Source organism: Lotus japonicus, chromosome 1 (genome assembly GCF_012489685.1).
Source record: "Lotus japonicus ecotype B-129 chromosome 1, LjGifu_v1.2".
NCBI lineage: Eukaryota > Viridiplantae > Streptophyta > Magnoliopsida > Fabales > Fabaceae > Lotus > Lotus japonicus.
The window spans coordinates 135,047,804-135,071,081 of record NC_080041.1 but is presented as its reverse complement, the minus strand read 5'-3'; the positions used below and the strand labels follow the sequence as shown (position 1 = coordinate 135,071,081).

General features: G+C 34.4%; 3 protein-coding genes and 2 long non-coding RNA genes across 5 annotated transcripts; 3 read left to right on the top strand and 2 right to left on the bottom strand.

Moving 5' to 3' along the window:
* The first annotated feature begins 546 nt into the window (after positions 1–546).
* Positions 547–5,398, top strand: LOC130731244 (cysteine synthase). Its single transcript, XM_057583471.1, has 11 exons — positions 547–826; positions 1,312–1,374; positions 1,462–1,571; positions 2,062–2,119; positions 2,374–2,637; positions 2,900–3,037; positions 3,122–3,173; positions 3,746–3,825; positions 4,391–4,450; positions 4,618–4,698; positions 5,141–5,398. The coding sequence occupies exons 2-11, from the start codon at positions 1,333–1,335 to the stop codon at positions 5,231–5,233; spliced, it is 978 nt and encodes a 325-aa protein (XP_057439454.1). The 5' UTR covers positions 547–826; positions 1,312–1,332; the 3' UTR covers positions 5,234–5,398.
* On the bottom strand, positions 5,240–6,956 carry LOC130731246 (uncharacterized). The gene is made up of 3 exons (XR_009016619.1): positions 6,701–6,956; positions 5,667–5,935; positions 5,240–5,538 (listed from the first exon to the last, which is right to left on the bottom strand). It is a non-coding gene; the product is annotated as an uncharacterized LOC130731246 (long non-coding RNA).
* Positions 6,957–9,316: 2,360 nt separating this feature from the next.
* LOC130731240 (uncharacterized) lies at positions 9,317–10,170 on the top strand. Its single transcript, XR_009016618.1, has 3 exons — positions 9,317–9,403; positions 9,523–9,585; positions 9,864–10,170. It is a non-coding gene; the product is annotated as an uncharacterized LOC130731240 (long non-coding RNA).
* Positions 10,171–10,309: 139 nt separating this feature from the next.
* On the bottom strand, positions 10,310–12,692 carry LOC130731239 (anthranilate N-methyltransferase-like). Its single transcript, XM_057583467.1, has 4 exons — positions 12,156–12,692; positions 11,042–11,352; positions 10,875–10,939; positions 10,310–10,718 (listed from the first exon to the last, which is right to left on the bottom strand). Exons 1-4 carry the CDS (start codon positions 12,617–12,619, stop codon positions 10,422–10,424), a joined length of 1,137 nt encoding a protein of 378 aa, XP_057439450.1. The 5' UTR covers positions 12,620–12,692; the 3' UTR covers positions 10,310–10,421.
* A 1,664-nt stretch (positions 12,693–14,356) lies between these two features.
* Positions 14,357–19,185, top strand: LOC130731238 (proteasome subunit beta type-4-like). The gene is made up of 6 exons (XM_057583466.1): positions 14,357–14,510; positions 14,643–14,719; positions 15,351–15,480; positions 15,639–15,798; positions 15,884–16,069; positions 18,888–19,185. Exons 1-6 carry the CDS (start codon positions 14,365–14,367, stop codon positions 18,999–19,001), a joined length of 813 nt encoding a protein of 270 aa, XP_057439449.1. The 5' UTR covers positions 14,357–14,364; the 3' UTR covers positions 19,002–19,185.
* The last annotated feature ends 4,093 nt before the right edge of the window (positions 19,186–23,278 follow it).

The following is a 23,278-nucleotide window of genomic DNA, read 5'->3' as shown; positions in this document are numbered from 1 at the left end:
AAAAAATTGATGTAACAAAAGAAAATATGAATAATTTTAATTGTTAAAATATTATAAAACAGATTCAAATATATACAATATGTTCCAAGTGTACCAAAAAAACATATACAATATGTTTCATTTCATTTTATTAAATATTCTTTATGACTTTTTTTTTTGATAATTTTTTCAATGATTAAAAATTTGGATGGGTTCGGTTCCGGTTACTATCCCAAGTGAGAGTACACTTACAAAACTATATGCTGTTTATAGAGGTTCTTACACCTCATCCACTAACATCTCCCTAAATCGGTAGTAAAAATTGAATACACAATATTTTGAAGAGAAGTAGTCCAATCCGAAGAGAGTCACTTATAAATTATAAATTAAGTATGTAATATTCCTTTAAAAAATTGGAGTATGTAATATTTGACCCCAAAAAATGTAACGTAAAGAATCTGTCTTTATCTGAAATAGTGTAATTTTTTTTTATTTCATTTCATCTGATTGCAATATAATATACAAATTTTTCTCGAAGAGCCAGCTACCTTTTGGAGTTTTTTTCTTGTTGTCTACATTCATTCATTTTTTATTTGAAACAGTCTACATTCATTCATGAATTTCCAACGAGTTTGTCAAATTGATAAAGATGAATTAGACGTGCAAAAGATGGCAATAACATAATACTGCTAATCATTCCAGCCAAATCACACAAGAAAACAAGCGAAGTCCCTCACACACAGCACATAGTCACACACATTGTTTTCCTCGTCTTCTTCATTATATAACTCTTCTCAGCGTTCTCTGCCTGGATAAGGTTCTTGCTGTTCTGTTCTGTTCTCTTGAGGTTAGCCATTCATTTCCCTACTCACTACTTTCAATATTTTATGCTGTTTATATGTTTTGACTCTTTGAATTATCTTCAATTCACCTTAGGGGTTACTGAACTCTGCTTACCTTATTGATTGCTGCCCCAAAATTTCTTTTCTTTCTATTTTTATATATATGCTTTTCCTGCACCGATCACCACCTGTTTGTTATATAGCATGTTTGAATCAGTTTATTTTTCTTCAGAATTAATTCTGGCACCCAGAAGCCACATAAGATTCTTCGCATAATTGATTTTGACTTTAGAATCAATTGTAGAAGGTTTTCCAAACAGGTTATTTATGAGCAAATTTTATCTTAGTGGAAATTCAATTGTTGATCATCACAGGACACATATATTACATATGTCAACTCTGCAACTCAACTAATCCAAGTCCAGACAATGAATTATATTTATAATTATCAGGATTTTTTTGTCTTTCTGAATTCTGCTTGTATTTGCAGAATTGCAGTGCTTTGCTGAAAATGGCGGAAGAGAAGACTACCATCGCTAATGATGTCACTGAAGTAAGCCATATTCAGTTATGTTCTTTTTTGTCTCTGTGATGAACAATCTAGCTTAGTTACATGTGAATTCGTTTATGAAATGTGCAGTTAATTGGCAACACTCCATTGGTATATCTCAACCGTATCGTAGATGGCTGTGTTGGTCGAATTGCTGCTAAGCTGGAAATGATGGAACCCTGCTCTAGTGTCAAAGACAGGTATACAGATTTCTCCATTCTTATATTGGAAAGTGAGCTAGCAAATTGGCGTCTAACCAGCGTCTAACCATTTAGGTTGTGTTTGGTTAAATAACTTAATTGAACACTTATAGAGTATTTTTTGAGAAACTTATTGAAATAAGCTCAAAATAGATTATAGATAAGTATAAGCACCTGCATAAGCTAATTTGACCAGCTTATGAAATAAACTCAAAATAGCTTATAGGTCATAAGATATTTTTCAGAAGTTTACCCGAACATAAAATGCTCATACAATAAGATAAGCTCAAATAAGTTATTTCAAACGCAGCCTTACTCTTGATTTGCTGGACTCTGAATCTTCACACCCTTCAGAATAAATGCCTAGATTGATGGAAGTTTTGGAATAGAAGTTATTGAGTCCCAATTCGTTTATCTGTCTAATGCAATTATAAGTAATAAGTATATAAAAAACTCCTTTTTATTAATGTATAATTTTATTTTCCTACAGGATAGGATATAGCATGATTGCAGATGCTGAAGAGAAGGGGCTCATTAAACCGGGTGAAGTTAGTTCTTGTTTTGGATTGTCCTTTCTTTCTTGTAAATTTGAATTCATGTTGAAGCTTCCTTATACTAGTTCTTTCTGATTTTGAGGGTATATTGTATGAGTAGCAGTTAATTAATTCTGTTGATTCTAACATCCTATTGCTTTCAAACTTTCAAACGTCTAAACAGGAGTAGTATGTAGGAAACTTGATTCATGTAAGGCTGTTACCGATTACTTGGGTATTGATATGGTTTGTTGTTGATCAATTTGTAGAGTGTCCTCATTGAGGCTACGAGTGGAAACACTGGCATAGGTTTGGCATTCATGGCAGCTGCTAAAGGTTATAAACTTATTATAACCATGCCTTCTTCTATGAGTCTAGAAAGAAGAACCATTCTTCGAGCTTTCGGAGCTGAGTTGGTGCTCACAGACCCAGCCAGGGGTATGAAGGGAGCTGTTCAGAAGGCTGAGGAGATACGGGAAAAGACTCCCAATTCTTATATTCTTCAACAGTTTGAAAATCCTGCCAACCCAAAGGTATTTTGTGAAGGAAAATGATTCATAAACATGCGCATAGTGCAAACACCCAATATACAGCCAAAGTGAGAAAGAAAAAGAAGAGAGAAAAAAGTAATGGATGTGATATATGATGTGATGTGATAAGAAAAGAGAGATAGAGAGAAAATTGAGTGCCTGATTGTTTGGGGTCTAAGTATCAATACTGTTTGTCAATGTGCTGTGTTTGGGGGATCAGTTGATTGAAGAGTATTTACACACTCTTTCTTGCTTCTATTTTTAGGTCCATTATGAGACCACTGGACCAGAAATTTGGAAGAGCTCCAATGGGAAGGTTGATGCTCTTGTTTCTGGGATAGGGACTGGAGGTACAATAACAGGTGCTGGGAAATATCTGAAAGAGCAGAACCCTGGTGTCAAGGTTAGGCTTTTAATTTTCTGATTGTATGTTAGTCTTTTCTAAATTTCCACCTGTTTTTCTGATTACTCTTTCTTTATTCTTTAGCTATATGGTGTTGAACCATCTGAAAGTGCAATACTGTCTGGAGGGAAACCTGGTGAGTGTTGATTTTTTTATTTTTTTTCATTCATGGCAATTGTCTCCTATTGTTACACCAGCTAGAGTATTTAGAAAATGTCTTCCAATATCTTATTGTATCTCATATGGTCTCTTAGTACTAGTCTTCATATAAATGATGATTTGTTTTCCTGTTTGATTAGGATTATGAATCTAATTAGTATAAATAGGGGTTAAGTGTTGTACACACCTCATGGTCTATTACATAATCTTTAATTTAAACCATCATTGGCAAATCTAATTCCTAGTTTCCTATGTTTAAAGGCATGTGTGCTCTGCCATTCATCATTACTACATGGATAATGCATGTGCTTAATGAGAACTTGTAAACACTTGAATACTGTGTACTTGTGTGCTTACTTCTGAATTCAAAATGGTATCTGACTACATGACCTGGCTGCTTTTACTTGATTCCTTACCTTTGCTTCCCTCCTACAATGACAAGAAAAAATAAATTCAAACAGTACATTTTATGGTTTAGATTAATCAAATGCCTGCCTCATTTTATGTATCTTTCCGCTGACAAATGCATGTTTGTTAAATGGATATAAGGCCCTCATAAGATCCAAGGAATTGGTGCTGGATTCATCCCTGGCATTTTGGACGTTGATATTCTTGATGAAGTTGTTCAAGTAAGCCACAAACCTTTTGTTAAGTTCTTTTGTGTTCAAATAAACAGAGATTCTCTTGATTGTAAGATAGCCTGGCGTTCTTCTATTCTTACTCCTAATATTTTTATAGCATGTTCGAATCAGATTCTATTTCCTTAGATTGAGAAGCCACTCACACAAGTTTCTCCCCATAATTGATTTTGGCTTTATAATCAATTGTATAAGGATTTCCAAACATGCACTTAATCTTTGCAAAAGAAGTCCAATGTTGCACTAAGAATACATGCAAAATGTGACAAGAGAACATAGTGTGAGCTTACAAACAAAGCAAAATACAAATTCTAATATTTGTATGTTACTATTAAGTGTTAGACTGTTGGGAATAAACTTTGAACTACTTCAAGGAAAATGGTACTTCAATTTTAATTAACATGAGTGTGCAATCTGTCATATCTTCTCTTTCCCCTCTGCTTGGTAAAGCGGGACTAAAACAAAAAGCTTCAATTTGAAGGCAGGAAGAAGTGAGTTAGTTGACTTAATTCACTTCATGTATAAGAAAGTAACTTGTTTTTAACTGTTTTTGTAGGTTTCAAGTGAAGAAGCTGTTGAAACAGCTAAACTTCTTGCTTTGAAAGAAGGTTTACTGGTAAGTTCATATGGATTATAAAATGGACTCCTTAGTGGTCTTATCTCTCTTCTGTGTATTGGCTTTGCTTTGATGTATATCTTTTGGTTTGTGTGCTTTTGTGAAAGCGAAGAAAGGGGGACGCAGTGTTTTTAATGCAATTTTTTTCTATTCTAATTATATTTCAGGTGGGGATATCATCTGGTGCTGCGGCTGCCGCTGCAATTAAGCTTGCAAGGAGGCCAGAAAATGATGGAAAACTCATTGTTGTAAGTTTATCTACTTTTCATCTGGCATCATATTTTCTTTTGTTGTCAGCAGTGCTGCTTTAGGTGCAATATCAATGTGCTTAAAAGATTTTTGAAAAGTTGTTTCTTTAATTGCTGATCATTAGAAGAAGCTTCTGGCATTAGCTATTTGAGGTTTCATTGCTATAGATGCAGTTAATGGCTCTAACTGCACACACAGTTGATGTCATTTTTGTAGATGTATAAGCACTTTATATATTAAGAGTACTTTAGTTGTTTTCTGATGATTGGCTGTGTGCACAACAGCAGATTTCTGATAAGCAGTATTTTCACCTGATTTTCTTGAAGCTTCCTAATAAAATGCATAATTGGAATTAAAGAGAAAATTTACTCCTTTCAATATCACTCTCTTATTATATTTACCATGTTCAATCACTAATAAGCCCATTGAATGCCTGACTAGGTGGTCTTCCCAAGCTTTGGAGAGCGTTATCTTTCATCTGTGCTCTTTGAAGCTACCAAGCGAGAAGCAGAGAGCATGGTCTTTGAGCCTTGAATCAGAAAAATCATCAATCTTTTGCTGCTTAGTCTCAGTTTTATTTTCTCGTTGGTTCTTGTGAAATAATATTATCAACTTGCTCAAGTTGTTAGGAAGCGTGCTCATAAACATTGATTATTTAGCAGATCATGAATGCCAAGAACCGATCCTGTACTTGTATTATTTGCTAGTGTCATGATTTTCTAATGTTTCCTTGCTGAAAATTCTAATGGAGAAAAACCACTAGTTAAACCCCTGATTCATAAACTGGCACTCCAAATTCTGAAGGGCGAACTCATAACATTTGCAACATTTTCATCAACCTGCTACTTTTTTCATGTTAATTAAGAAAAAATAACTTTACATGCGAGATAAGTTCTTGAAATCTAATAAGGAAGAGTTTTGAGACTGTGGATCTAGGAAAAAGCAAGAGTTTTCTGAAATGACTTACATATGAGAGCATAATCAAAGTCTCGCCTTGATGGATTTACCCATCAAACCTGTCATTCAGATAGGAATAGAATCACAATTGTTGTTTCTTTTCTTCCATGTTCACTAGATATGGGGTTACATGTCACTTTACGATTACATGCTACCATTGTTTTGAAGAGTTAGGTAGGATGCTCCTTAAAAATAATGATCAAACCGTCCAATTGTTCGAGAAGCTGAACCAAGAAAACTAAATTACTTTGTTGAAAAAAGAAGAGCCTCATGCATTTCCTGAATCAGTTAAAAGGAAATGACTTTAGCTGGCAATGGAAAGTGGATGTTTCCAACTCTATTCATTATGTCAAGAAAGTTGAATCAGATTACATGATATATCAAAGCTTGAATGTGTCATTGTTTAAGTAGACATAATCGGTGTGGGACTAACTTATTTAGTATGACATACAAAAAACTCATTTGAGCCTGCATTTTTCACCCTCATAAATTTCCTAAATCAATCAGAACAAAATGAATTTACGTGCCAATTGTATAGGAGACCATCAAATGTATCACGAGATGATAACTAAGTAGGACTAAAATGGGTAGTGCGAGAGAAAGTAATGTTTTGCTGTCATCTAGTTTGCAATCATTATTCTCAGTGAATTGTAAATAGAAGGAATCAAAGGAGCTTGCAATCCACCAAAGATGTTCATGAAAGTGTGTTATTTCACTCCATGCCCAACCAACCAGCACATGGTACACATCATTATCAAAGGAGGTAATAAGCTTATTCTCCTTCTCAAATCATTATTCATGTCCCACATCGCTCAAAAATCGAGTTTATTCAACCAAGTTCCTTATGTGAGTTATGTTTGATCTTGCAATCAATTTCAAATTTATATAAGAATTCCGAAAATGTTAATGATAATCCAGCAAAATGATTTCTGCCTTACATATATGAATGTACAGGATAAAAACTAAAATTCTTTCTTACCGCCAATAGATGGTTTGTAAAAAGTTGTAGTTCATGTGTACGAAGAAATTATGTCAATGACTTACTTGGAAATAAACAACATCACACATCACTATCCATGCTTTGCCTCTGGTAGTCTTGTTAACTATAATTCTTCAAACTATTTTTATGGTTTTGCACTCTGTTTGATCACTTTAAAGAATTGGATTATGGTTTTGCACTCTGTTTGATCACTTTAAAGAATTGGAGCACAATTGGAGCACACTAAAAGATTACAGAGGAGTGCGGTGGATCCACCTTAACCTCTATAATCTCAAAATGTGTCCATCACTTTAAAGCCAAACTTGCAAAACCAGCATGTTTTTTCATGATCTAGTCGTTCTTATTTATAGATTGCATTTGACATACATATTAAAACATAATCGATGTGGGACTAACGTGGCTACTGCACCTAGTTAATATTTTGCTGTTATACCATCTTTGTACATGGTTTCCGTTCTCCCATATCGAACTGCGTACTAGTGAATATTTTGCAACAGTTATTTGAAAAAAAGTGTGTAAATAGAAGGAATCAAAGAAGCAAGCAATCCACCGAAGATGATCATGAAAGTGTTTTAATTCACTCCATGCCCAACCAACCAGCACATGGTACACATCTTTTATAAAATGAGGTACTCACATCATTACTCAAATCCCACATTGCTCAAAAATCTTTCTTATTCTTAGCCAAATTCTAAGAAAGCAATGAATGCGGATCCAATTTAGGAGTTAATGATAATCGAGTTTCATGTTTGGAAATTAAGGTAGGAAGTTGGGCCGTTGACGAACCACTGCCTTGAAAGCAAAAATTCCAACAGACCTCCGGTGCAATCTATTGCTGGGTTTGCTCCCCAAGATTAACACAGCCGCATGCAAAGTAATGAGCACTCAAAACCTAAACATAAAGGAATCTCTACAACAATGCCGGAATGCCGGAGGAAAACATTTTTCCTCTTTTTCTACTATTACCTCCAATCCTTTTCTTATATATATAAAAACAACACATGCTTTTCCTCTATCTATTTGCGTTTGGCCTAACTTTTTTAAGGCTTAAAAATCACTTATAAGGAAAAGTTAAAAATAAAATTAAAGTTGTTTGGTAATTTTCATACTTCTGCATCTTATTATACTTAACATCTTTCATCACTAATAAACCCATTGAATGTAAGTCTGCTTAGTTACTACAATGACAAAATAAGATATTTTTTTGACAGAATAAAATAAGAAAATTATATGCTGCTTTTTAATGCAATTTTTGGCTTATAAAAAAAATATATACGGCTTTTTGTGGTTTATATATTTATCAAAAGCTTGTCTAATCAAATTTTGAATTCTTTTACACAAATTACTATCACTTTTATCATGCAATCCGTTCTATAATCTCTTTAGGTGATGTGGGACTAAAACAAAGAAGCTTGAAATTGAGGCGTGTTACAAATTTATATGTGAGAATAATATAGACATTTTGCATATATGATAATTTTTTTTTTGAAAAGATGCATATATGATAATTACTAGTGAAGAAGCTGCTATTAATATCTTGCTGAGAATAAGTCTGGGAATAAGTTCATCTGAAAACATAATCGATGTAGGACTAACTTGCCACTAATTAATAATTTGCTTGTTGTACTTTGTACATTGTTTCTGTTCTCGCATATTGAAGTGCGTACTCGGTACCAAGACTTGAAATTAGATTTAGTCTAGCATATGGACAATTATTTGAAACAAAGTTGTTTTACACTGGCAGTGAGGGTGAAAGTAATGATCAAACTCTCCTTGTGCTTAAGAAGCTCAACCAAAGATAAACAAATTACTTTGTTAAAATATAAAAGGTTCCTATGCATTTCCCAAATCAGTTAAGAATAAATGACTTGAGCTGTCAAGAAAATTGAATTAGAGCACATCTGAAGAGGTAAACCAAAGCATGAATGTGTTACTTTATTTCCTATAAGAAAGAGGAACCTTAGAAAATTTTCCATTCCAAAGGTTGAAGGCGAAGGAGCTTGTGACTCTGAAGATGATGGAAAGTAAAATTGAAGCTTTCTGGCTCACGTTTTGTTAATGCCATTTCCTTTTTCAAGTAACATTCTGGTTAAACTTTCATTCTCTATTTTGATTTGGTACATAACTTATGGTCTAGTATCTAACCTTAAGAAAATCACCAATTGCCAATCCAATTTCTAGTTTGCTATAATTAGTGGTATATGCGCTCAGTCATTCACCATTACTTACAAGAACATGCTTAATGAGCACTTGTAGACACATGAAAATTGAACCTGACTAGACAATCTCAATATAAGATCCAAGTTTATTGGTGCCGAATTCATACTGGTGTTTTGGATGTTGATTTCAGCCTTTTTTGTATCTTTGATGCAAATTCTGCAGCAAGAATGAATGAGCTCACTGATGACTACTTACTCAAATATTTGGGCATGATTTGCCAATCTGCTTCTACTTTCTTACCTTTGCTCCATCATACAATGATAAAATAAAAAATTTATATACTGCCTTATGTGGTTTACATCTATCAAAAGTATAGTTTAAATCCATCAAAAGCTTGAATTCTTTTAAAAGACAAATTAGTTAACTATTTTAGTTAGTGTTTAAGGGAAGTTTTTTCAGTATTAGTGCTGACTTGACTTAGCCAAATTTTGACTGCACAGTGGGAGAAAGTTGAAGACAAATATACAGTGAGTTCACTAGGTGTAGCTGGTTTTGTTGCATTATGGGGCTCAGCTGGGGTGATCTCAGTAGGTTACTTAAATTCTCAATTTGCATTCTCTAATTAATTATCATTAACCTTGACTATTCCTGTGGCCCTAACATTAATTACTTTGTGATGATAATGCATTTGACTATCTTGTAACAGGCAATTGATAGGATTCCATTAGTTCCTGGGGTACTTGAGGTTGTAGGCATTGACTACACTGGGGTGAGTAATCCATTATGAATTAAGTTCCTCTCAATCATAAAAAAACTTGACCATGTCAATTTTCACCATTTAAGCATTAATTTAATTTTCTTTTATTTCTTTACTTATTAATATACCAAAATCAATAGTGAGATGATGAAACTTGATATGATCGTTTTTTTTTTTTACAATTAAGACTATCTGTTTGTTTCTGTCCATTACACTTTACTAGTTGGATAAGATTTTAGTGTTAAGTTTGGACTTAGGACCAACATCTACTTATTTGTCTTTCTTTGCAGTGGTTTGCTTACAAGAACCTAGTTTTCAAGCCTGACCGGTAGGCTCAATAATTACAGGGAAGCTCTGTTTCGGAAAGTAAAAGAAACAATTAACGAAATAACTGGGAGCAGCTGAGAGAGTGAGAAATTGCTGCTGATTGAGATGGTGTTCACATAAAAAGAGATCTAATTGCAGCTTTGTGTTGAAGATGCCATGCAACCATGCTTCATTTAGTCCAATAAACTTCTGACCACACTTTATCCCATGTAATTGTAATCTAGCTTCATGCATATATAATCTCCTTCAATAAAATGTCATTTCTTCGATATTCTTTTGATTATGAATGAGTTTATCTGTTTATGGAACCGTATTCAATCACCTTGAAGACTACATTATTGAGATCTGCCTGCTAAAGAGTGCACTATCATTGCATTTTCTGTGGGAGCTACATAGAGAGTAGGGAACATTGAAACAGGAAAGCGCCTTGTGCATTTAATTCAACAGTTTACTAACAGGACAATTCTTTATGATATATATTACAAGACAATTTGAACATGAACTGGTAAAGGTGTGGGAAGTTACTTAAAGAACTCCATAACCCAGAGGCCAGAGACAGAGCAAACGAATCTGATGCCCCTAAATCCAGATCCTTTAGCCAATTCCATGAATTCATGCTCGGTTCGTTCTTTTCCTCCTGGGTTTTGTGTCATCATTATGAGGTCAGAATTGAAAACATTCTTTGCTGCAGTTGTTGTCTCGGGCACAGCAGGCACAACTGAGTCCACAACAATAACCTTTCCATCATCAGGAATAGCTTTGTAGCAATTCTTCAACAGCTTCAGGCAGTGTTCATCACTCCAATCATGAAGTATCCACTGCAAAATATTGATTCACCAAAGCTATGATGTCAAATACTTCTTTTTCTTTTGTTAAAAGTGATTGAAATTTCAATGAATTAGTTAATTGTGGACACTAAACAGTGAGAAATTTAAGATGAATAACGTCTGCAAAATAAGCTTTGATAAGCCTACCTTCATGAAAATTGCATCCCCAGTGGGAACGCTTTCAAACATATCTCCTCCCACATGCTCCACCCCTACAGGAATATTGGAATTATTGTCAATTCAATGGTCAACATGTAGATATTTGTTTTATGAAAAATTAATCTATACATGATTAAATTCCTGGAGATATATACCTGCATACACAGGTGCATGTTGTATGACATGAGGCAAGTCAAAATTAACACCTTGGACATGAGGGTATTTGGAGGTGACCAATTTAAGATTGATTCCAAGACCACCACCAACATCCACCAGCTTAGTGATGTGCTCAAATCCATTGTATAATTCAAGAATCCTTTTCATAGTTAAAGTGGTTGAGTTGACCATAGCTTTGTTGAAAACATCATTGAACCTTGGATCCACATTTGGGTATTCAAAAGCATGCATGCCATGAACCCTGTTGAATGGTACACCTCCTTCCAGGATTGCACCTTTCAGTTCAGTCCTAATATATGATACATCATAGCTTAATGATATAAGACATTTCACCAAATCTTCAGTTAAAATTCAAAACTCAAAACAAAAGAGAGTGCATTTGGGTCAACTTATAACACTATTCACTTTATCATGTAAATAAGCCCAAAGTAGTTTATATATGTATATGTTTATTTATAAGTTAAATATGGACTCATTTGTTTCTGCTTAAAAAATAAGTGATTTTAGACTTGAATAAAAAGTTGGTTTTATTTTAAGAGATTTTTGAAAACCAGAAATTAACTTTGTTTGTGTACAAATATCATTATTATTTTTCATTTTAAAAGTTACTAGAAATAATTTTTCCAAAAGTTGCTAGAAATAACTTCAAAAAAAAATTGTTTTTGTTAAAGCATACACAAACAATTCAAAAAAGTACATTGATTATTTTAAAAAATTAAGCGAATATTTCACAAAATAAGTATTACAAATGGACCTAATATGAGTATAAAAATAGGCTTAAAACAACTCATATAAACTCAAATAAACTCTTTCAAACGTGGACTAATAATTATATTTTTAGATCACTCTCTTTTTCTTCCGAATCAATTATGACACCTAAAAAGAACTTGTAAAAGCTTCTCTTCATATTTAAGTTTTATATCAAATTGACCGATTTTCAAACATGAACTAAAAATCCAAAGACAACTTTTCACAAGGAAAAAAGAAAATAATGTTTTTTTTCTTTTCTGTTTTGTTGAACAGACCAGAGTATAGAAAATGTTCTTGTCAAAGGAGGGCATAAGTCATAACTATAAGCTAAAGTACAATTACCAGCTTTGGTAGAAGACGTTGTCTATAAGCAAGGCCAAGGTAGCTCCCAAGGAAACACCATCAGCATTGGTGACAAAATATTTGGAGCCATGGGAGAGGCTGTAGAATCTCTGTGAATGTTGATCAGAGACAGAAACAGAGCAAGATAACAGAGAGTGACTAGCCAGCATCCTGAGAAGACGATCCAGCATTGCAGGTGCTTCAGGGTTGTTGGTACCAATCTCAAGTGCAATATCGTTTGCAGAGAGCTTAGCACCTTCACCAGCTTTGGCTAGAATGTCAAAAACTCCAAGGTCAATCGCTGATCGCAGAGCCAATGGAACCACAAATGAACCCATTATTTGCATGCCAAACAGGAATCCATCTTCCTCTTCTTCTTCTTCTCCTTGTTGTGGTTGTTTAAGATGATTGTCTTCATTGCTGGCAAGTTTTGTACTTGACTCTTCTAATGAATGAGGGGCCATGGGAAATTTTGAAAGCGAAACAGAGCAAAAGTAGCTATATTGATTGACACAGCGTTTAGCACAACATGTGAACATGAATGTATGGATATATTAATATAGGGTCCTAGACAGGATAAGGAATGACGGGATATATGAAAGTAATCATTTTATTGCTATGTGTTTGTTGTGTCAGCAGGATATGATAACACTATCATGTCTCTTATTCTATATCTATATTATGTGTAAAAATTATCCCGAGGAGGAAGCTAAGATAGAACTGATCCTGACACAATAGAAAAATATTATTTTTAATTAAAGTAAAAATAAATAAATAATTATTCATTAATATAGACTACTCACTTATAAATATTAATTTATTAATAGTAATAGACTAATTTTCTATTATCATGGATTATTAAAATCATTTGTCTACTTATATAATAATTTAAACATATACACCCTCCGATCACTATTATAAGCAAAAAAAAAAGTTTTTAGATTCATTCAATAAATGATGTATCTAGCCTATAATAATGACTAAATACATCATTTATTCAGTGAATCTAAAATGTTATTTTTTACTTATAATTGTGACCGGATGGTGTATTACTTTGGAGAAATTAATATTTTAATAATATTTATTTAATTTAGGAGTTATGATATTTTCACACCTTCTCTCTCTTACAAATCATTTCCACAATTTCACCTTGTTTTTCTTTCTATCTCTCTCTTGCATTCTATCACATCACTTATCATATCACTCATTTCACTTTATTTTCTTCTTAAATTTTTATTTGAAAGATTTGTTATCAGTAGGATTTGAACCCTGAGCTCAGAAGTTCTGTTTCATCAAGTTCCAATTAGGCCATCCTACCAGTTCTTAAATTTTAAGAGGTGGGGATATGTGTGTACCAAACATTTTCCTTTAATTTAGTTAATCTCTATTTTTTTTATCACTTATCACAACTAAATTAAAAACAATTGATTGGCTACATAATTTTAATTAAAATAGGGTCCCTTAAAAAAATAAGTTATTCAATAAAATTAATTTACTAATAGTTATTTTAAAACATATATATACTCATTTACGAAAATATAAAAAATAAATTAATAGAATAATCAATTTTTAATCATCTGTAAAAAAAACTGATTTTCCCCCAAAAGTGATTTTCTAATGGGTATGAATCTAGGGTTCCCAAATCAGATTAGATTGGATGAAGAGGAGATTGAGAGGGTGTGTGAGGAAACATCATCAGGAAGCTTCATATTATCGGAGACACAAGTAGCACCTCTCCCACCATGCATCCACTGACACCCTGAGTCCCCGATAACGTGCCACTGGTCTGAGGCGGCGGCGCCCCGGCTAACCTAGTGACATTCACCCGACCCATCAAACAAGCTCGCATTATGCGCCCACACATAAACCGTGCCAACAATCAACGTTGCACCGCTTTGCAAACTGAATTTCCTACGCACGTTGATGAAAATCACGCAACCCAAAACTGGCCAACTCAAATTCACACCAGGAAGCATTTTGAGGCTTCTGTTCCCCTCAAAGCGGGGTGTAATCTTTGTAGAAAGACTTGAATTCTAGATCAGTGATCAGAAGTATGAACGAAGAAGAAAGAGATGAACGCTTTTTGGTTTAAGAAAACCCATAACCTAATTTACCCTAATCAGAAGTGGTCTCAAGTGTTTTAATTTTACATTTTTTTTTGGTTTTTTTTTTCAAATAAAAAACTTACTTGAATAATACAAGGACCTAAATGAATATTGAAAACTATAACGTGAATTCTCCTATATTTAAGCCAACTCTCTTCTTCAACAGGTTCTGTGTTTCCTTCTTCTCTACGACTGCGACAACAACAACGATCCAAGTCATGGACTCCATAGCTGAAACCCAAAGAACTCTGTATGTATTCTCTCTCCCTTAATGCGCTTCTGTTCTGAGATTAGGGTTTTAATCGAAACCCTAAACTAATTTGATTTTAATCTTGAAATGCATTCTTCATTCTTTGCCCTAAATTTTTGTCTTCATCTTTAGGTATCCATATGTTACTGGATCCTCTGTAGTCGCTATCAAGTACAAAGATGGGATTTTGATGGCTGCTGATATGGGGGGTATGATGCTAAATCTCTTCAATTCATAGTAACAACATAGCTTTCCCTCACTCAAGTTTTGCTTTTATTTTGAGCATTCTTTGTGTACTTTGGTTCTGGTTGTTTATATTTAGCTTCTTCTTCTGCTGTTATATTTAAGCCTTATTTAGAAGAATTTATTTGAGTATTTTTTATAGCATAAGCACTTATGTTAGTGTTTCGAAGAGGTTATTTGAATAGCTCATGACGTGTCTAGAAGCTGCTTTGAGCTTATTTTCGTAAGATGTTTAGATTAGCTTATGAATCAGAGCTTAGGTTTACATATACAATATTTTCAGCTTATTTCAATAAGTTTCTCAAGCAGCTTAAGTAAGCTGTTTATCCAAACGCATTTCTAGCTTTTGTTCCCTTCAATTTCTAATTAAGGATTTGATTGGAGTTGGACTTGTGTGTTCAAGCCAAAATGCTCGAAATCTGATTCTGGTGAAAATTTATTTCGGTTAGTGTTTTATTTTTCGTTTTGAGAAAGAAATATTCTGGATAATGATGAATATAATGAACGCACAAATTTGATTCCTTATAAGCGCTGGTTTTAGTAGAAGTGAAATTTGATTTGTAAATGTGCCATGACAATGATGGATATAATGAATAGGTTCATATGGGTCTACCCTGCGGTACAAGAGTGTTGAGCGTGTGAAGCCTATTGGAAAACACTCTCTTCTTGGTGCTAGCGGGGAAATAAGTGACTTCCAGGAGATTCTACGCTACCTTGATGAGCTTATGTGAGGACCCTTCTTTTTTAAATTATAAATGTTGCTAAGGATGCACTGTGGATTTCAGATAATGCAAGGCTTTATTTTCTTTTCTTGGTTTAATTTCTTACTTCTCTTACGATGTATTTCTCCCAAATTAACTGTTGGTTGAGTTTTGACTGCTGCAGCCTTAATGACAACATGTGGGATGATGGGAATTCTCTTGGGCCTAAGGAGGTGCACAACTATTTGACAAGGATGATGTATAATAGACGCAACAAGTTCAATCCATTGTGGAACTCTCTTGTGCTTGGTGGTGTGAAAAACGGGCAGAAGTACCTTGGCACGGTATGCCTTTGTCTTCATTATTCAGTTCAACTTTTAAGGTACCTGCAAGGTTTTCTTATTTTTTCTATCTGTACATCTTATTCAGGTTAACATGATTGGCATGAGTTTTGAAGACAACCATGTTGCAACCGGGCTTGGAAATCATCTTGCTAGGCCAATTCTCCGTGATGAATGGCATGAAAACTTGACCTTTGAAGAAGCTGTCAGGTTACTGGAAAAATGCATGCGCGTGCTTTTGTACCGCGATAGGTCTGCTGTCAACAAAATTCAGGTTTTGTCCTGTTTCCTTTTATTGCTTCACTCTGCACTTCCTCTGCCACTTCCTTATATACAACTTATCCAAACTAATTTTCAAAACACATCAACACATGATGTAAGTGAAATCTTGTATTATTGTTCGTATCTTGTTCACCTCTGTTGAGTGGTAGTATGCCCATGTTCCAATGGCTAGGTGCAACATTTAGGAGAACATTCTTCTCAAATTTCCATGTTTTTCATTTATCTTTTAAGATTTTAGTCAACATTTTGATTGATTTTGGATTATAGATGGAATCTAAAAAGGTTTTGAAATTCAATGGTGATTAGTTTGTAGTTTTCTCAACTTTCTCTATATTCTTGTCATTGTTTATGGAGCCACATAATTTTAGTTAGAAGCTTTAGAGATCACATTTAATGCAAGAGAAGGATGTAGTCCAGGCCATAGCATTTGTAAGAAAGTTCCATTGGTAGGATTTTAGCTGCCATGCAATAACTCACATCACATGGCACCTAGGTTTCTATGTGTGTCAGCTGTTTGAAATAAGCTGCTAGAAAGTGAGAAAAACATCTACAAAGGCATCTTCTGAATTCATTTATTGAACAGTGTGTACAAGGGACGGAAATTCTTATAGCAGTGTGAGAGATCCAACTGTTTCAGCTGTATAGTAAGCTTACAATTAACTAACAAGTCAATAAGTGAATCCACATAGGCTAGGATATGAGATTACAACCAGAATATTTAAGCCAAGATTAACAGTATACTCTAACTATTGCCTTTAGTCCTCTACTTGAGGTTGGATCCTGATGGGTCTTATCTCTACTTTTAGTCCAAAGGATAGAAAGGTAGGTTTCTGGACAGCCTAGTGCTGTATTATACTTACGTGAAATAATTTCTGAATCCAGAATAATGAGGATGTTTCCTACATTCCTTGCATATAATAAAACCTAGAATTATTAATTTTTGAGTTAAATATGTTTTTCATCCCCGTAAAATTTGTATTTTTTATTTTAGACCCTATTACAACTTCCTTTGTTTTTTTGTCATTACAAATTACACAATTGGTCATATGGTTTGTCTTGAAAGACTAAAACCGCATAACTTTTGTATTTTTGTAAGAACTAAAAACGAATAAAATTTCGATAGCAACTAAAATAAAAATGCAACAAGTTTTACAGAGACGAAAAACATATTAAACCCTTGATTACCTGCGAAATGAGGGCAACCTTAGAACCTTGTACTGGCAGAAAGTGAATGACTATATGATGATATTGATGATATAGTATAACCATCGATCTGTGGTTGTGTTGTGTTTCCTTACCGCAGATGATTTTTGGTACTAAATTAGATATGTGCAAGAGTAATATCAGTTCACTTGTTTAATTTTACCAAAAAGTACACGTACTTATATTATAACTGAGTTAAGCAACTCTAGCTACAGGGGATCCGGTTCATTGCTAGTTATTTTACAAGACTAACTGCAAGGTGAAAACACCTAGAAGATGTTTGCTTGCTTGTCGAGTACCATATAGTTCTATCACTTGCTGATCTTGTTTCTAATCATCTTGTTCAGCATCTGTGAAAAAGTTCCAATTTTTTTGCTGTATTATGTTCTTAGGTAGGGTTTGGCCCAACTTATTTGTAGCTTAAAAGTTCCTTAAAAGTAAAAGTTGGGCCAAACAGAATTTCAAAGAAGCTCTTAAAATGAAAGTTACTTATATTTTTATGAAGGAAATATTGATAAAAGCTCTAGAATTAAAAGTTAATCTGAGTCACTTTTATCTAAAAAGCTACTTATTTTTTGGAGTCATCCCAACCTCCCCCACTGATTCTTTGGGTCGGTCTCCCCCTCATCTTCCAAAAACCATCTTCTTCCTCTTCGTATGATTAAATCCTAATTTATTATCTTCTTCATCCAAACCTTTGCTGTAATTTGTTTTCTTATTTTCTACCTATGATTTGTCAAACGCTCATTTCTATTATGGGGATACAATTGGGTCTTGAATACATTAATTTAGGGTTTATTCTTTACTGATCCTTTTCCTCTTGTTGCTCGGTGATTGTGAACACTAATTAATTTAGGGTTGCAATGAACATATCATTAATACATTATCTAGTGTTTCAGTGTCTCCTTCATTTTTCCCAGTGATTCTTTAATCTCGCGCGTAGCCCAATTCGATGTGGTTACTTGCGATTCATATACCAGACACAGATTGTGAACATGAACACACACTGCAACCTTGACTTCGCCTGTGTGGATATCATTTTGGTGAAGATGAGTTGATTATACATTTATTCTCGTAAAGTCGTAATAAAATAAAGGATTGAGAAATTAGAGAAAGACGATACAGTAAAAAATGGTGATAGACTTCGTTAAGGATTGGACACCGTTTTTATGACAGATTTGTAAAAAAATGATGAATTTCTAAAATGAATTGACAAACAGCTTTTTACTTTTTATTTTAGTTCTTATTTTTAACTTTTACTTTTAAGGAGCTTTTAAGCTACAAATAAGTTGGGCCAAACACTACCTTAGTGTTGGTTGGTGATCATTGTGACAGTCAGTTGCTGTGCTTCTTATTTCATAATTCATATTACAATTCTTTCGTGTTAAACTATATATATGTTGAAGATGCTAAATCCGGTAAACTAAGAACCTTATTTCCATCCTTACTATCATGTGTATATGAGGATTGATGCTTGGATTTCAACTAAATGATTTTGCTTCCTTCCCCTGTTGTTGGGTCTCAATATAGATTTCAAATTCAGATGAATTGAATGGATTATCTGTTTCTTTTTGATGTTTAGTATATCTATATTGTTGAATTTGTAGATATCTAAAATTACTGAAGAAGGTTCTACTGTTTACGCACCGTTTTCGTTGAAAACATACTGGGACTTCTCTGCCTTCAAGAATCCAACAGCAGGTGCTGAAGGTTCATGGTAGCTGGTTTGATGTGGAATGGAATGAAACAGAGTTGCAAATGCATTTGAAATGGATTCAAACAGACTTCTCTGCCTTCATTATGTTGTATGGGATATGAAATGAGCCAGCCTTCTAAAGTAAAACAAGACTTAATATTGTGTTTGAATTGATCTCTCTATTTCATTAGAATTTCTCTTGCAGTTAATCGTTTTTTTTTTTCATCATGGTCATTTGTTCCTTTCTTAATTTTTTGCATTGACATAAAAGAGGTGCATATGTCTAAAGATTTGTTGACAAATTTCATTCGTTATACTTTTCCTGTCAAACTAGAAAAAATCAGTTTGTGCATTGAGCTAACATGAGCCTTTTGTTCCCTTGGCTTCCAGTAATATGTTTGAAGAATATTTTTTTATATCTCATTAAAATGTCAGCTCAGATAATATGCCACCCATGTATATAAAATATAAAGTTTTATGCAACAAATGTGAATAAAACAGGGAAATTTTTTATAAAGAAATTTTATAAAGTGGATAAATAATAATTTTGATTTTAAGTCTGCTCTACCCCGAATACGAATTACTAAAACGAAATAGATAGTAAGCAGGGAAATTCGAAACTGAGACGGAACCTTAGGTGATTATCCACCACTTGTTCTCAAAATAATAAAAACAAGGGTTAATCATCTACTTGGTCCCTGTGGTTGTGTGGCCGTCTGAAATTAGTCCCTCCCCGGAAAATCTGAAAATCTAAGTCCTCGTGTTTGGAAAGTGTGTGGAAATTAGTCCCTCCGGCGAGGACCTGCTCCACACACTTTCCAAAACACGAGGACTTAGATTTTCAGATTTTCCGGGGATGGACTAATTTCAGACGGCCACACAACCACAGGGACCAAGTAGAGGATTAACCCTAAAAACAATTATCCACCACTTGTTCTGAAAATAATAGCAGCAACAACACGAGCTCAACTTTTTACTAACCTCTTTACCTTTAAACAAAGTAAAACATTAAACTCTTTACCGCCACAATGTGAAGTTTGATATACACACAATTCTTTCAACACGGATATGAAAGTGATCCTTACACAATTTGAAACTAAATTGTTTACCGACACAATGTTGACATGCACACAATTTTTCCAACACGGATATGAAGGTGAACCTCACATGTTTTGAAGGTGATTTGGATGGCCATATGTCATTTGTGAGAAATAAAATTCGATACCTACATTTTACCAAAATAATAATAATAATCATTATTATTATTATAGATCCATTAAGTTATTTGTTATAAACCCAACGAGTGCCGATCATAATGGTAAAAAGTAGTTGCTTGAATGCCTTAGTTGAGAGTTTGATTCTTCATAGCCACACTTTTGGGGAGATATTTGCTTTCACTACACTCATGCGATAGCAATTTTACACACTAATTTATTTGTATTATGCACTTGAATTTTGTCTTAAATGTCTTTCAGGAGAAGCAAAAACACTTGCCAGACAAAAATACATTACCATATTGATGTTAGAATTAACCAATGTTCTGAAAACCGGACCGGACCGGCCGGTTCAACCGGGAACCGGAGCCATGACCGGTCCGAAACGACCATTAAACCGGAGCAATTGGAAACCGGCTGAAAACTGGTGAACCGAACAAAAACCGGTGAACCGGTCAGTCAAAACCGGTAACCCGGTTCAGTCTGGTTCACAAAACCGTTTCAAATATCATTGTTTCTGTCCAAAAAGGTTCTGAAAACCGGACCAGTCATTAAACCGGTCAAGCTAGTGGTTTAAGGTTCAAAGGTTCAACCGGGGTTGAATCGGGGTCGAACCGGTAATAATTAAATGACATTTTCTTAAGACTTTATATAACATTAAATAATATTTAATAATAGTTATGATATCTATAAATTAAAAAAATATATGTATGATCTGAAAGTTATGATTCACTTTAAATTTAACTATTTGATAGCAATGCTTTTAAAAAAAGGATAACAATGATTTATCTTTAAAAAAATTAATTGAAGCCAGATTTTAAAAAATATAATGAAAGCAAAACAATTTAGTTTTGTCCAAGCAGACTCATTGTTTTGCTTTTTCCGTCAAATGACACCCTTTTTAAGGAAAGTAGCTTTGTTATAAAGCCCAACAAACAAGCCCATATTAAAACCTAAAAATTGATGCACTCATATATGGTAGAGTAGGAACTTGTGCAGCCACCAACCTTTTTCTTTCCTGTGTGCCTCTTCATCGTTTTCTCTTTGTAACAGAGGAAGGAATCAAAGAAAAAATGTGAAAGTTGCAATCATCTTCACATACAAGAGAGAGGATGTATTCCATTTTTCTCTTATTTTCTACTCCAAGTCTCCAATACACTTTTATTTCACATTTAATACTGACTTTCTGTGCGCCTCATCTCCAGAAAGAAAAACCTTTTTGGACAGAAACAATGCTATTTGAAACGGTTTTGTGAACCAGACTGAACCGGGTTACCGGTTTTGACTGACCGATTCACCGATTTTTGTCCGGTTCACCAGTTTTCAGCCGGTTTCCAATTGCTCCGGTTTAATGGTCGTTCCGGACCGGTCGTGGCTCCGGTTCCCGGTCAAACCGGTTGAACCGGCCGGTCCGGTTTTCAGAACATTGGTTAATTCTAACATCAATATGGTAATGTATTTTTGTCTGGCAAGTGTTTTTGCTTCTCCTGAAAGACATTTAAGACAAAATTCAAGTGCATAATACAAATAAATTAAACCACTAGCTTGACCGGTTTAATTTAAAACAAATACTTAAACAAAAAGCAAAATAATTAAAAACAAATCATTAAAAAGTAAAATAATAAAAAAAAAACCCCTAATTAATCTAAACAAATTACTGAAAAAACATAAAACATAAAACACCGTACCACCCAACCCTTCTTCTTCATCTTTATGTTCCTCTTGTTCTTCAACCCTTCTTCTTTAAGAATCCAAACCATTCTTCTTCTTCTTTCTCTTCATCACAACATGTCGTGCCACCACACTTCTCCTCTGGATCGCTGACACCTTCTCGATGGCTGGTTCTCGCTCTCGATTCCTTCGTCCACTCTCGATCTGGGTTGAAGATGGCTGGCGGTGGTTGCTTCAGAGGCGAAGAAGGGCTCGAAATTTGGCTTTCTCTCTCGATCTGGGTTTCTCTCGCATGGTTCTCGGCTTCTCCGATCCGTGAGGCTTGAAGGTTGTCTTCTGGTTCTACCATGATTAAATTGGGAACATGAGATTCTAGGTTTCGGTCTTTGAACATTCAGATTCTGGGTTTGGGAAGATGTGATTCTGGGTTTCTGGCTATGGGTTTGGTGCTTGCGATTATGGGTTTCTTGCTCTGGGTGTGGTGTTTGCGATTATGGGTTGGTCTGATGAAGAAGGGGAACAATCACCACGCTGCAGACAAGAACTGGTAAGTGTATGTTTTTGGTATGGGTTTTATGTATGAAGAAGGAGAACAATCATCATGCTGCAGATTCTTGCTAAGTGTTTTCTTGCTTAATGTTTCTGGGTCATGAAGAAGGGGAACAATTACACACATAATTGCAGATGGAATATTGAGAAGCTTTAATTTTGGGAAACAAGATGAGGGTGGTTGGATTTGGTGGGTTTATGGGTTTTCGGATTTTTTATTCTGGATCTGATGTTAATCTAGGTTGTGGGTGGTTGATTTTTGTGGGTTTATGGATAGTTTCTTCTGGGTTCTTAATGATGAAGATGTGAAGATGAGAAGATGAAGGTGAAGGCAGATTAGAGATTACTAGTTCAATTTGGATTAAAGCTTTTTTTTTGTAGAATTAAGATTAAAGTTAAGTAAATTAAGTTTTATTTTGGGGATTTTCGCTAGGGACTGAATTGAAGTTTTATAACTTTTTCAAAAAAAAATCTCAATATTTAAATCCACGTGGAAATTCCATAGGAGCACTTAACGTGCCAAATCAGCCTTCCCGTTAACGTTCACGGACGGAATTGAACCCAGGGACTAACGTGACTGACGTTTTGCAACATCAGGGACTACAGACGACATTTCCATAGAATAGGGACTAAAATGCCCGACGTCTGTAACTTTAGGGACGAAAGTGACCATTCACCCGTTTATCCACCGTTGGATCCAAAGCTGTTTTAATTTTATATTATTTGTTTGTTGTTTATTTTGAGAAAATTAAAGTAATCACATAACATTTTCTTGCTTTTGGTGGAAAGTCTTACCCTAATATCTAGCATACAACTCTTGGTTTATGAATGAGGACTCTTATAAATGCTAGCAGCATTTGCAACACAA